This window comes from Petromyzon marinus, chromosome 3, assembly GCF_048934315.1.
Source record: "Petromyzon marinus isolate PM22_M1 ecotype Great Lakes invasive population chromosome 3, UKy_Petmar_22M1.pri1.0, whole genome shotgun sequence".
In the NCBI taxonomy this organism is placed as follows: domain Eukaryota; kingdom Metazoa; phylum Chordata; class Hyperoartia; order Petromyzontiformes; family Petromyzontidae; genus Petromyzon; species Petromyzon marinus.
The window spans coordinates 13,411,720-13,430,022 of NC_133669.1; the positions used below are offsets into that span (position 1 = coordinate 13,411,720).

Here is an 18,303-nt window from a genome sequence, read left to right on the forward strand (position 1 = left end):
AGCAATGAGCATTCAAGTTTTCCATTACAATACATATGTCAGGTTAACACAATAAGGATAGCTCTATGACCAGGAGTTTATGACCATTCACATTAATGTATTAAATATTGTAAATGGGTTTTAAATTGTTCACAGTTAATTGTACCCTACGCCAAACTAACCCCAACACGTGCCTGGCTCTACACAAGTCCGGATATGACTGCAGGTGGAGTGTGGGTCATGTGGAATGCACAAATTAAAAAAAAATTCCGAAGACAAGCGTATAATAACACAACCCCTATGCGTTAATGGTATGAACTGCGGCACTTACTGATAGGATTTTCAAGGGCATGTGATTTTTTTCCATATATTCATACCCAGAGTTACACAGTGTTTGATTATTGTAAACCTCCCATTATTACAGGAAATGAACTTTCTACCTAAGTGGTGCAGAGTTAAAATGTAAAATGATTCACCACATGGGGGGGGGGGGGGTGGTGGATTAAGGCACCACAGTGGCGAGATGTTAACTACCTCGTCTGGTATGGAGGACGTCGTGGTGTTCAATCCCAACCCTGACTCCTGTATATTTGGAATTTGCATGTTGTCCCCTTGATCGGTTGGATTTTTCTCCAGGTCTTTTGACTTTTCCCTCCACATTTAGAAACATGCGTTTCGAGTATTTGGCTGCATAAAATGTTCACATCATAAGCCACTTCATTGAGCTATCATTTGTGGCCAGGTCGCTTCTGAAAAAGAGCTGTAAAGCTCAGTGGGCCATACCTGGCAAAATAAAATAAAAGTCCTCACTACAGGGCAGCAATATGTTCCATGCTGCATTAACCACCATAAAGACACTGCAAGGCGGTTACTCTCATATTGTCCATTCATCTTCACCAGATATGATCAATCCACTTTTGGATAAATGCCTCTCCAATCTACCACCATCTTTCACGATCTTGCAATATTCGAATCCATCTAGCACTTTCACACGAGCTGCTTTGATGACTCCCATCTCGCCGGTGTACATCCTCGCAGATGCGTTCGGTCCCCTGGATAGCACTCCGTCATTATTCCTGACGATCTGCTTTCGTCCCTTCTAGCGACGTGTCCTTCCCAAGACCATTTATTTTTCTTCACGGCTTTACTTACATCACAAATCTGTATATATTGTCTCATCCAAATGTTATTTGTGTCTCTCAATGTAATTTAAAGAAAGCATTTATCCATGTTTCTTTATGCACTTGTTTTTGTTCACATTGTGTGTTAATGGATATTAATGTCATCCAATACATGGTTCTTATGTCCCAGTGTGGTATCCAAACCTGTTAGACAAGATAACAACAGGGCTCTCCTATCATTACACTTTAGCTGGAAACTGACAATTCTATTTTTTTAAATGTCTACTGCCAAACAATATAATTATGTCCTAGAGTACTCTTTGTGGCTTTCCTAAGCAGAGTTTGAGTTGCCATCATGTTGGTTGTTTCATATAACATATAGCTGAACATAATATCCGTGTAAAAAGGCAGTGAGAAAATAATTGCTGGAGCTTTATTGAATATCATATTTTGCAATCTTTTGTCAGTCCACTGTTGGATGTAGGCACACACACACACACCGTGTCTATCATGGGGCTAAAATATACTTGTACAATGCTTTCATTCGAACATGTTTCTATGAGGTGCATGCTTGGAACAACATGGAGAGACAGAAGGAAAAATGCAAATAGCTATCAGAAAACAAACGCAAATGAAATACGTGATTTTGACTCGAGAAAATTAACAAGGCATGGGCAATACACATTGCTAAATAGGATCATGGCGGTCCGTGGTCGAGACTGGTGGCAGCATAGCAGCCAAAGCAGGGAACACGGCCAAGTGGATGTCCACGGTGGAGAATAAATGATGAGATCAGCGAATGCGCCAGCGACAAATGGATTGTTTTTTCACAATACCATGAGGGTTGCCGACAACTTTTGGAGGTCTTCACCTGAGAGTGGATATATCATGGTTGTTGATAATTATTATAATTACTTTCTCTGAATCTCTTCATATGCATTACGCTGTAATATGCCTCTCCTTACCTATCCGTATAGGTTATTCTTCGAAACAATTGTCTCAATTGCCATTGAAATAAATGCCGACAAACTGCTCCCTTTAAATAACAATCGGCCATGTAGTTTTTATAGCTTTGTGATTCAACTTGGCAAGCTTTTCTAATTCATACCAGAGACACGATTTATCTTCACAGTGATGTTGCAGCTCTACAATAATTTTATCTCTGCTCGGACACTCAGGAAGCCATGGCCTGTAAAATAAAAACTTCCACCTGGTAATTAATTCGCCAAAAGTGCTAGTTTAAAGAGATATGCTTGGAAATATTTTATAAACATTTATAAAGTAGATTTAACAAGTATTTCCACTTGCTTAATGTGACTAAAACATCTGTGGATTGGAAAACATTAAATAAAGCCACTTTTTTATGTTTTAATCAAATAGAAATAATAAACATGCAGTTTGTTACTGTATAAAGGGCCAGCCACAACATTCAAAGCATGCAAAATATAACAATTGTGCCAATTAATCCCTTTTTTACTGTTCACCTCTACAAGCACATTTGTGATACATTTGTGATTTGTTCATTATATAAAGACGAGGCTTGAACAACATTAATGGCTATCCTTTGGAAAGTCTGGTGACCACCATGGAAATGTGGAATTTCCATCACAAGCTTAGGGCTACCAAATTAAATGAGTCACCAAAGGGCTCGTTTGAGCTGAAAGACATTTTGCCTGAAAAACAATGATATTCGGTAACTTGTTCTTAAAACTTTGACATCCACTGTCTTAAAAATTAAACGGGCAAAATGTGTGTAATCACTCATCAGTCATGATCTATCCACCGCTGAATGAAGGCCTGTCCAAGCAGTTGCTATCCCTCACGGTCACACAATGCAACATGAGCCGATCTCATCACTCCATCTCCTTGGTGGACATCCTATTGGGAATGTACTCTCCTTTGCCTGGCACTCCTTCGCTAGTCTTGACCACCAGGCATCATCCCTTCTGGTGATGTGTCCTGCCCGTGCCTACTCTTCTTTCACTTAGAGTTAATAACCTGAGTTCGATCCTACTGGGCCATAGCAGATCAACAATGCAGCAATTCGAACACAAGTGAGCCTGCTAACAACGCCCGCAGCTCTCTCAGCCTATCCCATCCGGACGTTCGCCAACACACGATGCCATGCTTAAGCTTCCAAAATGAATCCCCACGAGGTTTGCACGTAACAAAACTGGTCACGTCACTACATTTTTACACCCCAGTACCTGTCTCCAAACGAGATATTGTGTTTAAATTGAATGACACACGGTTACCAATACAGGAAGCTATTTATAGTTTGAGTCTTGCAAAATAGACACAGGCATTCAACTTAAGCTGGGAGAACCCGATAAGCTATGGAGCTTCTTTCTCACAGGTGTCCAGCCCAAGCTAGAGTCAGCGACGGCGTCAAGTTGCAAAAATAAAGGATGTGAGTTGCAAAAGATAACTTCATTCAACCTGTGTGCCTTTACGGGCTGATGTCACAACAACTTAAATTATGATTGGTTGATACAGTAATCTTTTTGTACATGTTTTTACAAATATATTATTCTGCTCGTATTGGTCTGTAGTGTGCACCCTGATGTTGACTAAACCGTGTCTAGGATGAGTTTTGAACTTTTTTTTATCAGGAAGGAGTGTGTTTCCTCTTTATTCGTAATCAGGCAACAGCGTATGTGCGGTTTATAAGGATATTTATTCACCTGGATAAGGCAAACCTATTCACCCATACGGTGGCTTGTCAAAGCTGTTCACATGTTCATATGTGCTCATGTAATAGCTTTCTGCAAGGGAACAAAATATGATAAATAAAACGTATTTGTTTTATCTTTACATGCCAAACGGTACAACAGTGTGCTTTCATCACAAAATAACATTTATCCCAATCACATATGTCTGCGCAAAGTGCAGGTATCAGTCAGGAATCCTAGATTTGCATGGAACACACGTTATATGTGCCCAGGTGCTGACTTGCCTTTGCACAATGGCGCTCTGCCCCCAGGATACATTCTGTGAGTTCAAATAGCCGAGAAAGATATCTTACTTGCCTCGCCTAACAATCTTACATGAATGATGCCCCCAGGCTTTATGCTGGTCAGTTGTGCACATACACCTCTCTTCACAAAGGGCATTTGAATCATACGTTCCCAATGATTGTAAAGTGGTTTGAGTTATGTACGCATTTAAATGCTTTATAAGAAGAAATACAACAACAATAATCTACAGCCCTTTGTCAATCCCCTGCTCGATGTAGGCCTTCCCATGCCGTGTGAGTCGTGGGGATTGAGCACACACTGTCCAGTGCCATGTTAACCCAGGTCGCCTTTGCAAAAGAGACAATCGTATCATGTGTCTCGATGGGCCCATATTTCACCTGCTGGTTCAATAAAGGATATTACCAGGTTGGTGAAGAGGAAACCGACAACCGGTTTATGTAACAAATAGGAATCAAATGTTAATATTGTACCTCTGATGTCACTCCATTATAACAAAGGGTATTTTTATTTTACTGAATCATGACAAAACCTGCTGTGTTATGATATATGTGCCTACATATTAATGCAGGCTCTTTCTCATGAAATCAACTCAGGTGATGAGCGCTGTATAATAATTAGCACGGTGTGCTAACCACCGAACTACCTCTCAATTACAAAATATATACGTGCACATTTTTTGTACTGTGTCTTGCATATGTAAAACATTCCTGCGGAGGGGGCTGGTAGGAACGTTGGGTTACTCGGTCAATGGCCAGGGTCAACGGCGGCACCACGTGGTGTATCCCGCAAATATGCCCGACTATGAGGGCAGGCACAAGCCGGCGTGAGTAGGTTAAACGTTGAGTTTTATAAGGGCACCACGGGGTGACCAGCTCCTCCCCACCCAGCCCCACCCCTCCCACCCCCCACCCAGCCCCACCCTCCCCACCCAGCCCCTCCCCACCCAGCCCCTCCCCACCCTCCCCACCCAGCCCCTCCCCACCCTCCCCACCCAGCCCCACCCTCCCCACCCAGCCCCTCCCTACCCTCCCCTCCCCACCCAGCCCCTCCCTCCCCACCCAGCCCCTCCCCACCCAGCCCCACCCCTCCCATTTTTGGATGCAGGACGGACGGACGGACACAATAATCCCCTGTGGGCTGGTGTAACCAGGAGGTTCCTACCAGTAACAGGTCCCTGCAGGGTGGGCTGGTAGGAACATTAGAATTTTGCGCAATTTTATAAGACATATCAAGTCTCTGCGCTGTCTATTGCTGATTTTACACCCAACAACACGAGATTTAACTTCGTTAAAGTATTGAAAGGGGACGGACGGACGGACACATTAATCTATTGCAGGCTGGTACACTGAGTTTACAACTTCGTTCCTACCAGTATAACTTATATATAAAGCTCAACATCATTTTACAAAAATTCCAGTTTAGCAACGAAATAAGTAAGTTATAAATGGCGTACTTTCCATTTAGAAAAAAAATCACTTTAAAATATTTACTCTAGTAATGCATTGATTTATTGAGCACAGTTGAGTGTGTTAAAATCTATTTATACCGTAATTATATTAAGATTTTTTTTAATATACGGCACATAAAGTCATGTAAGGAAAAAAAATCGCCATTGAATTCCTGAACAAATGTAGAAATTGCAGGAGGTAAATGTATGTGCGGGATATGGGCAATGTTGATTAAAATAAATTATACAAGCACTGACTTCGTTCAGATAAATGTACAGTAATACCTCGATATACAAAGTAGATGCATTACTGGAGCTTCGTGCGTATACTGAAACTTCGTATATTGAATAGCTTACAACATTAGTACGATGAGGATGCGTTCCCAGCAATTCGTAACTTAGCATTTAATACTGTAAACGCTTCATAATTTACCATTCGTATTATAAATGAAGACAATTCATATTTAAAGTAATACATTTTATACTGTACAGTATCAAAATAAAAAAAACACTGCTACAAATCATATAAACATATTGTACTGGAAAATGTATTCACACTCGCTAGTGTAGTCTTCGGTGCAGTCATAAGGTTGCATTGCCCACCCAACACCAAAGCTCCGTACATAGTGCGTTGCTGCACACTGGTTGGCTGAGATGATGTGTAATGCTCAAGAAACCTATCCTATTATAATTGTATTCCTATTTATATGCTACAGCACTGTCGATGGATATTTTTTGTACATTTATCCAATCCAGGGTATGTACACATTATTTTACTTTACCTTTTCCCCATTAAAATAATGGTAATAGATCCATAGTTCGGTTTGCCGAAACTTCGTCCATCAAATAATCGCATATCGAGGTATTACCGTACTGTCTACTTTCAAGCAACCATTGGAAATAAGAATAAAAAACAATCTATGAAGTTACGTACACATCTACCCAAAAAGGATCCTTCCAGGAAAGTGAGCGTTTACCACACATTTTACGGGGTACAAAATAGAGTTCCCTACAAACCCCGAGCCCTCAATGTGGTCCTACCCAAGCGATGAATGCATCGGTAACACCCCGACATGGCATAAAAGTTCATCGTCCAGTACGCAGAAACGGGTGAAAGGGTGGTGCTCCACTAAGTTAACTTAGGGAGAACTCCCCTTAACCGCAGCCCTATTACCCGTGACTCCTATTATCCAACGCAGCTGCCGAATCCGCGAAACCTATAATCCGTGATTTTTTTTACCCCAAAGATGAGGATAAATCTTGCGGAAAACAGGACCCGTGACATGGGTTCCCGTATCACCGCAAATAATATTTATTTAATAGTGCATTATTATGGCTGAATGGAAATGCTACACATATGCTGTGCCTTTAGGATTTTTTAAAAATGTTTTCCTTTTTGCTTGTAGTGATTATATACTATACTGCGTATATGATATTGTAATGTTAATTACTCCATTGGGCATAGTTATTTTTTGTAAAAATGTAATTTTGCCATACTTGCTTTATCTGCAACTTCTTTGATCCTCTTGTGAATGATATCGCAAACAATATGATAACATTTTTATTCATGCCATGAGATATAAATTCACCAGTCTGTTACTGTTACCTATGAGAAATCAACTCTTTACAATATTGTACCTCTGAAAATACTACATTGTAACAAATGGGGTTGAAATGTTACCGCATCATGATAAGACTTGCTGTGCTAATACTGTATGTCACATATGAATGCAGGCTCTTTCTTCCTACAGAACTTAATACGAACTGCCAGTCATGATAAAACATAATCGGCAGCTTCAAGGCAAAGATAATACAGATGAGTGTCCATTATATGAAGATGTTACATATAACTAATCTGTTTTATAACATCACCAGACTGTTGGTAAAGTGTTGACAACTCATGAAACAGCAAGGGATGTAAATTTGGTTTTACACTCAAATAACGTAACGATGCTACAGTCACTTGTTCATAAACTTACCTGTGCAAACTGACAAGGCTCAATACATTTTCAATGGATGCATTTTTTGTAGGTTCAATTAATAATGTTCAGTATTTAGGCCGCCTATGAAGGTATAATGAGGATGCAGCATTTCTCGTTGCCGTGATAACATTGAGAACTTGGTTGCACGACAGCACATCATTAGTTGCGTTCGCGAAATTATTTTAAATGCAATCCATTGTGGGGACCACTGTCGTGCAAAGTGTCCTTGTTGTACAATGCCACTGTGCAACAAAGACGCACGGACAGATTCACATCCTTGGAGGAGTTGTACACCCCTAGCTGCCACTGCCATTTGGCTGTCATAAATGTCCACATGATAAGCCACTTAACTGAGCTATAATTTGTGGCCAGGCTGCTTCTGAAAAAAGCTTAGTGGGCCTTACCTCCTAAAATAAATAAAAACAGTTCAGTTTTAGCAGTGGATTAATTATGCATGATAATGGCTAGATACTACATTTATACGAAGAAGAAAAAACACCCCTAATTAATGAGTTAATGAAGCGAGGTACATGTTGTGTATTTAAATACACTGTCATGTATTTTTCTTAATGTCTATAATTGTATGTATGTTGAACTTCTTTCTTATCGTACGTAGCCAACCGTGCTAATTCTAGTTGAAACATATCACGTTTGTTCGGCATTATTTCGTATAAGCGTGTTTTCTAACATTTCACTGTAAGCCTATTACAGCACAGCAGTTTGAGTATGCGAATTTACAAACAAATCCACTAAGATGAAAACAATTACTTTCTCAATGAACTACTATACTGCTATATTCAACAAAAACGTTGCATAATAAAACAACACATATTTGTTTGCAGCTGTTGCCAATTTTAGGTCACTTTTGGAAAATAATTACGTCTGTCATGCATTATGCTCGAATGTGTTGGGCAAAAAACACAACCCTTTTGTTCAAGCCCTGAAAGTCACTGCACGTGCATCGGCTGCCCCGGAACAGAGCAATAAAAATGCATTGTTGGCCTCCAAAAATATGGTTCATTCAGTCATCATCAGCCTTCATTAATCCACTGCTGGATGAAGGGCTCCGCAATCCGTGACACCTGCTCGCGAGCTGTTTGCAGTGCTCCCATCTCTTCGGTCGACGACCTCTTGGACGTGTTCAAGCATTATGCTTGCCCATTTGCCATGAATCCCTTCAAGTGACCTGCTTGAATGATGTAAACAACTTGCGTGTTGTGAGTTATCTCATCCATGAGTCCCTCTTTCCGTCTCAATGCGATTGCGATTATGCATCTCTCTCTATGCTTCTTGTGCATGTTTCCGTTTTTGTTCCATTTTGATTGTTGGAATTTAACATGTTTTAAAGCAAAAGCGTCCATCAGCAATCAATCCCATATGATGGATCACGTGGGTTTGATATGTAACTTACTGTGTTGTTAATTTACAGCCCTTTGTCAACCCACTGCTGAATGATGACCCCTCCTCGTTTGTTGCATGCAGTCTCAGTATTTTCGTTGTTCTACATTGTGTGTGGCACATGCATACACTCCAGTGATTGTAAGGTAAATAAATGTAATACGTCAGCACATACTTTACACGTGAAATGCATTTGGCATTTGCGTAACTCTAAACAAAGAAGGGTAATCTAATTCAATGCATTCACCATTTAATTCCAGAACCTTAAAAACTCATGGACTTGTTGATGTACAAGTCACTTTAATTTAGACAAAATCTCACGTACATATGCAGTCCTGATGTAATAACGTGACACACCTACCTATTTGTAATCTGGCAGTTAATGCCATGCATCTATGAAAGCCACCGCAGCCATATTGGCTCAATCCTACTTCGTTCAAAGATGACACAAGTTGTAAAGTTCTCCAAAAAATAATGTCATTATGTATAAAAAAAAATATGCTTTGTACGTGTACCTGGTAAAAAAAATTACACGCTTTATTTTAACTCACTCTCTGTTGTCGTTGATGTATCCTCAAATGTTGTAACTCAATTTTAAGCCACTTCCCAATGTGGTATCGACTGAAAACTTGGTATGCTTATATCATACTGATGACAATACTATATTATATCATAAACATACAAATATTTTTAAAGATTATTTTGTATATGTTATGTTTCGGCTTGGGTCTAATTGTCCACGGTCAACTGACGTTGGCTGTAAATGACCACGGTCCCCTTACGTTATGGCAAGCTTCGGGGCCACTTCCTAGAGTCGTGGAGTTCTGCCATTACTAGTACGGTACATTTCATTAAAGCGTGTTTTTTTTAAAGTTTTTTTAAAGTATTACTTATTTTATGAACGGTGTCACCAGCCACTGGACTCTCCTGGTATTACCAACTTCAGCAATATTCCCGGAATTATTTTTTGCATTACGTCCTACTCCGTTAAGTCCACAAGTCTATCTTGCTTAATATTGGGGTCTTTATTCAATACCATATTGTTTTCCAACAGGAAATAACAGCCGATTTGAAACGTAAACAAAAACACAGTTTCAGCGTTTCGCAAGATATGCAGAACATCTACGCAGCACAGTATTTGGACTTGGCCACCAGCTTAAACCACCCACTCTTGGCAGAAGTTTTTTTTAATAAACGTAGTTTGGTCAGTTTGTGCACAATTAACTGCCGTGATACATTGTCAAGATTGTTTTATACTGTGCTGCAATGTAGTTTAACAGATGCATAATAACACGTATCATACAGAGTGCCGTGGTGGCAAGATCTGAACTACCTGGCCAAGTTTCCATGTTTCTCTCCCCATAGTCACGTGGATTGTTCTCCGGGTGTTCAGGGTTTACCCTGCACGTGTAGAACCATGCATTTATAGTATTTGCCTGCCATAAATGTCCACATGATAAGCCACTTCATTGAGCTATTATTTGTTGCCAGATTACTTCTGAAAAATAGCTATATAGCTCGGTGGGCCTTACCTGGTAAAATAAAAAATAGTTTAGTGTCTTCAGTGGTAAAGAAAAAACTTCGATTGTTTTGGTCTGGTAGCATGGTAAAAACGTAACAGGTAAACGTTGCATCATTACAATTGCTTGTCTGCCTGCTCACGCCACTGCTGACAGAAGGGCCTATGGGTGGTATTTGGCCTACTCTTCTACACTGACTAGATGTGTTGTAAGAGTCCTGAAAGTGTGGTATGGTAACTAATGATCCTGATTATGAGTAGGGATAAATGGATAGACTCCCTGCTCCCTCTTCTGGCATCTCATTTTCTCATGTTACCTATGCTGCCTCTTCAATCAGATGTAATTTCCATGTACACAGTCAACAAATTATTGCAGGAATTTCCATGCAACAATATGGCATGATATATATGACTTATTTCATATAGCATATAACAATATTAATACATGCAAAAAGTACTATCTGCCATGACACATGGATCGAAATCGTGGCCATTAACGAGATAAGTTCACAATAATTTTACACCGTAGCAAGTGTGGTATAAGTCCCACAATAGATTAAATTGCTGGTGAGTGGTTTATGCGTAGAAACAATTACATCTCATTAATGAACCAAACTAGAACAACAAAATACAAAGAAGCATACATGAGAGAAGCTTGCTTTAAAATATGTTGAGAAAGAATGAGGAACCCATGTATTCGAGAACATGCACAGGTAAATACATCATTAAAACCATTAAGAAAAGTAAACAGGCCTGTGCAGGACACGTCATTGGAAGGGATGAATGTTGATAGTCAATAATAATAATAACAGAGTTACAGCCTAGGATATAATGCATTCCATCGGGACGTCCACCAGGTAGATGGAGCCATGAAATTAGCTCGTGTGCAAATACTAGGTAGAGTATAACATCGTGGGATCGTGAGAGATAGTGGTGGCTTGTGGAGGCCTTCATCCAGCAGTGACAATGAGGATGATGGTAATGGTATAGAACTATAGATGATCTATTCTCACTGGATCCTACGGAAGTTTCTTTGAAATGTTTCAGGACTGAGAAAACTTGTAAATGCCCCCGACCACCAAAACCTTCACCGGAAGAAGCATTCAGTAACCACAGCTATTAATGAATAACGAGCACACCTTGCAAAATACAGTACTGTTATGCATTGTTATGCATTCATACCCGCGCGCACACACACTGTTTATGCAATTTTGGACGAAAGAATTCAAATAAAATGTGCTAATGATGTTTAATTTTTTCAATATTTAGAGCAAAAGTATTCAAAACATTGCTTACATTTCCAAAAGTTTACTATTTCCTCTCTACCTTTTACAAGAAAAACGCATTTTCTTCCATTTAGCGCTCACGTGTTTAAAACTCGGTAGGTTTGTGCAAGTAATTGTACAATCTGAGCAAATTGTTGCCATTCTTTTTAAAAGCACTTTACTCTGGGATGCAAATCAAAGAAAACCACACAAGTGCTAAATATTCACATCACTTTTTGACACCACAAGGCTGCTTTCGCAAAACCACGTCTCACGAATGCATGGTTTCTGCATGAATCAGCAGCGGAATGTTTGGAACTGGCATCTAGAAACACATTGTCATTTAAGTAACTGGCTCAGATTATTCACATTCCACTTTCAGTTTCAATAGCATTCCCACACAAGCGTCCCATGGCTACCGAGTAGGCTACACGATGGCCAGTAGTTATGACTGCTGGTGAACATTTACTAAATTCATGTACTTTACTGCAAATGTCCATCCGTATTGTCCACCAATCCACACATTCTATCTTATGCATGCCCCGTTGTAATCTGACACCGTTGTACTCATAACAAGCGGCTGGAATTTTTTAAAGACAAACTATTAGTCCAGTACATATACAAAATTAAAAAAAAATATTACATGAACAATTCCATCTTGATGGTTTTTGCTCTGCCAAAAAGAACATTTAGGAACACAGTACCAAGTGTGTTAATGATATACCTCCGAGTGTTTGCAAAAATACAGAGGAGGAGGCATATATCAAGACAAGTGGAATGTAATGTCCTCAATAATAGTTTGCAGTTCGTCACAGTGCAATGGTCACAAGTTTGTGCAGATGTCTGCCAGTGCATAAAGGACAGCCAAAACGTTTTGAGAATAACGCTTATTTTGGACACTTTTCAGTGTGCTAATGGATGCTAAGTGACAATTAGAAAATTGTATTACTAATATCCTAATCTCGATTAGCCATCATATACGATACTATACAGAACTTACATAATTTGCTCCAAAATGAAACAGTGTGTGTGTGTAAATTGGTTGCATCTTATCAACACTCAATTATTGTGGTTGCGATTTCAGATTGACCAAAGTGTATGACCACGAGAAGAACAATCAGCTTTTGTAGGTGTGAGATGAAATGTGACATTTTGCAGGGCTGTAGCGGGTGGGGACAACATCCAGCAGCAGAGAGATAATGTCTGACGATGCAATAGTAAATGCAAGCGTGCATCCAAAATGTGTTCTACCATGGCATGCAGTGTACATTCATCTCAATGAACACATAATGGAAATTCTGTACTGTGAATGAATTAGAATGTTGTTTTGATGAGAGCATTTAATCTCCAATTGTCGGGTGCCCAATGTTACTAAAACAAACCTGATTCAAAACCCCTACAAGCATCCACCACTCCGACTAAGTAATAATTTAACAAATATTTAGTTTATTTTCATGATCTCCTTCTACTAACCCCCGCCCACCCTCTTATTTACAAATCTATGGATGCATATGCACTGGGACACTTTGTATATGCCATTGCATTGGTAACGCCGACTCACCAAGCGAGTCGGAGCCTCCGGGCATTACCAACGGCACCATGGGGCTAAATTACTATTCTCTTGCAAGAATGGCTTTCATTACTGATTTTCACAACAACAGTTGACGGGCTTGATTATCGGCTTGGGTGGGGCTTGCCAGCAAGTTGCTCAGCACCCACCCCAACTTATTTAAAAAAATCACCTTAATTTCAGTACTTGGAAGTTGAACCCAAAAGGCATAGTGACCTCAATACCACAGAGTATGCAATCCAAGCTTATAACTGCAGAAATCTGACCTGAATATGACCAATTCAGCACTCACATTTAAGTTAGCTGCGCACAGGTTTGTGTGTGTGTGTGAGAGTGAGTCACTTATAGACGTTAACAAAAGAAATGCCAATTTGGTGAGCAATGTGTTTGCACGCTATGAGCAGAAGTGCCTTGCAATATGCCATCACTTGTGTGAGGCCAGAGCAATTCAGGTACAAACAAGTAAAATGAAACTGCCACACGAGTGAGTCACCATCAGCCAGATCTCTCAAGTCTGAAGCCAGCATGTGGCCCCCTAAGTTAAACAACAGCCACACACACAGCTCCCTTGCCTCCAATCGCTTTGCTTTGTCATTCAAGCACAGAAAACTCTGAAAAAATGATAGCCTATCGCACCAGCATGATACTCCGAAAATAGTCTGGAATAAAGTTACAAAGTACTGTACTGATCTTTTTTGCCTTCTAGTTTTTCTTTTGTAATGGTCAAACACATAACCGAACACTTTTTGTTTTACTAGTGCAGAAATTATTATTGTTAAAGCTTTAATGTTGGGTGAACTCGGTTGACACGTGTCCATAATTGCTTAGGTGTGTTGTTATTAAGAAAATGTCAACTTTGGAGATACGCTATTTACAAATGTTAGATTTAAGTGGTGTCTAAGTAAATGTACTCGTTATATAGGTCGGGATGTCACACGACCCCTCAATCCTGGCACGTGTTTTTGACACGAGTCACGTCGTTGTAGCACTGGCGAAACAGTGGGCACAATTCGACTTCCTCGTGTGCTCTGCCTTCCTCAAAGGCCACATGCTAAGTACCCGCTAATGCACCTCGTGTTCACTGTTAGGCAACATTGGGATTGACACATCCCTTGGAAGATTACTGTAAATGTAGTTCATGTTATGTAAAAGGCATGCTGCTATATTCGAGTGGCTGGGTGTTCATTCAGGACAGACTTTGTGCAACGGCAGAGCTCACGTGAAGTTAGCATAACTTCTTTTTAAACTCACCTCCGACTTCACTTAACAGCCTTATAATGTCAACATACAAAAAGGCTGACGTTTTAGGAAATGACCCATTTTCAGAGGCAGTTTAACAGCCACGTACTGTATTTGTAAAATCACTACAGTATCTTAAAAAAAGTATTTACATATAGTAGGAAAGAAAGGCTTATGTACTAATCACGGATAGGGTTTTGGTTAAGTAGACATCTAAAAATAGTTAAAGATTTAGAGCGAAGTTTATTACAATCGGTAAAGTCCGTGTCCTGCTGCAGCCTATGGCAGGCGTTCTCTTCCAAGTCACTGTTTCTTGACTTGATATGCATAATAAAGATAAGTGATATGAGCAGCAAAACTAATCATTGCCTTCCCACACTTCCACCAACGTCGTCACAAACATCTGCGTTTTTATGAATGTCCACGCTCTTAAGAGGATGCTCATTCATTCACTCATCCGGGATGCTGCTGCGTTTAGCAGGGACAGCCTTGCATCCATTGTACAATGAATCATAATTTTAATTTCTATATCTAAATGTGTCAGTTTAACACGTAGGCTTTCGCGACCAATATTGTTCATAATAAAGGTTTTTGGGTTAGATCGCGTTTATTTATAAATGTGTCGTAACCCTCCACCACCCGATACGGCCAATCAGCAAAAAAAGTGTCACGTTGACAAAAGACAAATAATTCACTACTTTAGCCCACCGGTGTGTTGAAGAGTGAATCCACAACATTTACAGTTTGAGTACGACGTTTCGCTGGAAAATACATCCAGCATCATCGGGCAATTCGCCAAAATGTGTGCCGCACGGAATCTGGAAGCGCGTTCAAATAGGTTTAACTTGCACCAAATGCGCACAAATCTATCAACATAAATACATGACTGCACAAAAGGCGTGCAAATAAATATTGTGCTATAATAACACACATTCAATTATCCGCCTGTTTCCTAATACAGTTGACGAGTAATAGTTCATAGCTCTTTTTTAAAAGTAAGCCTTAAATTTGTTCTCGAATTAAATTACTGGCTGCCCAATCTTAATTCGGTGTTCTACAAATGAACCGCATGATGCTTTGTTTGCACAGTTTTAGTGCAATCGCTTCTGTTCGTTACCACCGTACATTTTATTGTTGCTACTGTATGCACCGTATCCTGTATTATGTTGTGTATTGTAGTTGTGTTGGTTATCATTATGTACATTTCTTTGATATGATTCCGAGCGTATATATCTTAGGATATCCGAATTTGCCTGATTGGAACCAATGTCCTTCCTACCTTTCCAGGATAAAAACATTTTGGGCGTTCTTCTTCTTCTTCTCCTCCTCCTCGGCCGGTCAAAACATAACGAACACTTGCACGCTTACGGCACGGGACACTTGCACGCCAATATAAACAGGGATTATGAGACAATGCGATCTGCGACCGCTCCATGCAGTGTCTTTGCGTGTGCGTGTGTACGCGCACAACAGGGGCTGGAGCGGCAGTGCAGCTGTTACCGCACGGCGCTACAAACCTTGGCCACCTGAGTTCGACTCGAGATGCAGGACGCGACATCAATGGGAATCTGGACGGTGTCAGCAAGTCGTCGCATCAGATCTGAATGGCAACCATCAGCGGAACACCATTCTGCCTCTTCCGCGTATAGATGAGATGCGTTTAGTACATCAGCCCATCGTCTTTCTCGGCCAATTATCATCAAGCAGTACTCCTAGACTGGTTTCGATCTCCTCCTGGGTCCCATCAGCAGAGTCATGGTTATTGATCAAATGTTGCTGGATTTCCATATGCTATTCGGCAAGAGCACTCCATATAACAAATACAGCCATGCTTCTCCACGGCGACGCGGAGTTTTGTGAACGTTTTATACATTGCCTTGCATTCGTCGAATTTTACTTGTTTTCGTCATTGGTACATACCTTCATCAGGTACATTCTGGTCATGGTCAGTTATTTTTCGTACTTTTTTATGCGAACACTTTTTTTTAATTCCCACTCCAGGCCAGCACCAGTGACGATTGTCTGAACCGGTCCTGGGCCTCACCTAGGTCGACTCAGCCACACAATAAGTACCTGGTGCGGTGTGTAAATATCACCACTAGGGAGACAAAGGCATCCATGGCGTCGTGTTGCCACGTGCCGGCCTTCATAAGGTGCTCGCAAACAGCACTTGTCCCAACAGTCTGTTGAGGCTATACGGGGATCTTTGTAATTGCACGCGCAATGCACCCCGCGGATTGTCTGGCTCTCCACGCTCCTCTCTACTCCTCCGTGTTTACCAACTCGCTCCAGTCAAATGCAAATCGCGTGTAGTGCACGACCCGCAGTGTCTGCAACAGTAACCAGACGCAACGACGAACACCGTGTTGTGTGTTCTCCCCTCCTGTATTGGGATTTAATGGTTGTGTGTGTGGGGTGGGGGGGGTAATTATAGTGGATTATGGCAGGCAGGGGTGGTTGTGGAGTCGGTTTGAAAGGGTAGGCGAGTCTGATGATTGTGTATGAAGAACACATTCTCTTGTGATGGTGCACAAGTACAAAAACCGCGTCGTCGGCCTTATGAGTAAATATGCATATAATAGGCGACGGTTCGGGCAACGAACCCCTTCTTCAAAGCACGTGAAGTTACGGCCTTTGCGAGTAAGAGTAATGAAAAAGAGCCATCGTCCGAAAAATCGCCTGTCACATACGTGTCCTTTTAAGGCCACGCAGTCTTAGTGACGAGTGCTGTTGAGTTTTTCGCGCTCTGTTCTAGATCAGCGAATGAGAACGGCGTGGCCAACAAAGCCATCAATTAAAAGGCATCGCTCTGCAGCAGCGGTCGCTGGTTGTTTTTTTGTGTCATTGGTAACAAGAAGAGTTAAGTTGGGGAGCTTCCAGCCGGCGCCACGCATGAGTAGCGACCAACTTTTGCGGGCGTGCTAACGCGCGTCAAGCGCAACTCGTTCGAGCCGTCCCCGCTCATCAATCAACAAACCTCTACGGGATGCCAGCCGCGCGCTGTGTTAGTGTACATTCGTGCGTTGTTTCACACAATGCGCCCTTTGCATTTGTAGCCGAACGGAGAAGATGTGCGTGCGTGCGCGTCTGTACCGTAGTGTTATCGACTAAGAAAGTGGACGATAGCCCGGCAGTGAATTAGGGGGGGGGGGGGTAAGCGTGTCGAGTGCGTTACCTCTGGCTGTCAGCGACATCTTCAGACGGTCACGGGCTCAAGCGGAGTCCGCGTCGTAACTAACACACCACCACCACCCGTGTGGCGCGTCGCTCCCTGCGTTGTCGTCGCTGGCGGTGTTTGTTTATTTGGCTGTTTGGCTCACGGCAACACTCGCCCCGGACTCTTGCCGCTGCTACCGCCGCTTGCTCGGAGTCGGAATGCACCGCCGGCGAGAAATTCCTCGACGTGGACGTGGGGGGACGTGGAGGACGTGGGGGGACGCGTGTGGACACGTGTGGACGTGGGTGGACGTGGGGGGACGCGTGTGGACACGTGTGGACGTGGGGGGACGCGTGTGGACGTGGGGGGACGTGGGGGGACGCGTGTGGACGTGGGTGGACGTGGGGGGACGCGTGTGGACGTGGGGGGACGTGGGGGGACGCGTGCGCGCCTAGTGCGCGCGGAGCCGAGCGGAGCGTTCGACGGCAAAAGAACCCCAAAACCCCCTCGCCCACACGACGAACCTGCTGCAGCGCGCGTCTCGGCGTACAAAAGAGGAGACAAGCCGGGGATGGGAGGGCTCTGTGACCTACACGCGCCGGTGGGTGGTGCGAGGCGAAGGAGGAGGAGGAGGTGGTGGTGTGGGGT

General features: G+C 41.9%; 1 protein-coding gene across 1 annotated transcript in view; it reads right to left on the reverse strand.

The window, feature by feature from the left end:
- LOC116954104 (dual specificity mitogen-activated protein kinase kinase 6-like) overlaps positions 1 to 17,975 on the reverse strand; it is a 65,629-nt gene extending 47,654 nt beyond the window's left edge. The window contains exon 1 of the mRNA XM_032974554.2: positions 17,674 to 17,975. Coding sequence (XP_032830445.1) covers positions 17,674 to 17,692 — 19 coding nt within the window. The 5' untranslated portion in view covers positions 17,693 to 17,975. The remainder of the gene's footprint in view (positions 1 to 17,673) is intronic.
- Positions 17,976 to 18,303: the final 328 nt, after the last annotated feature.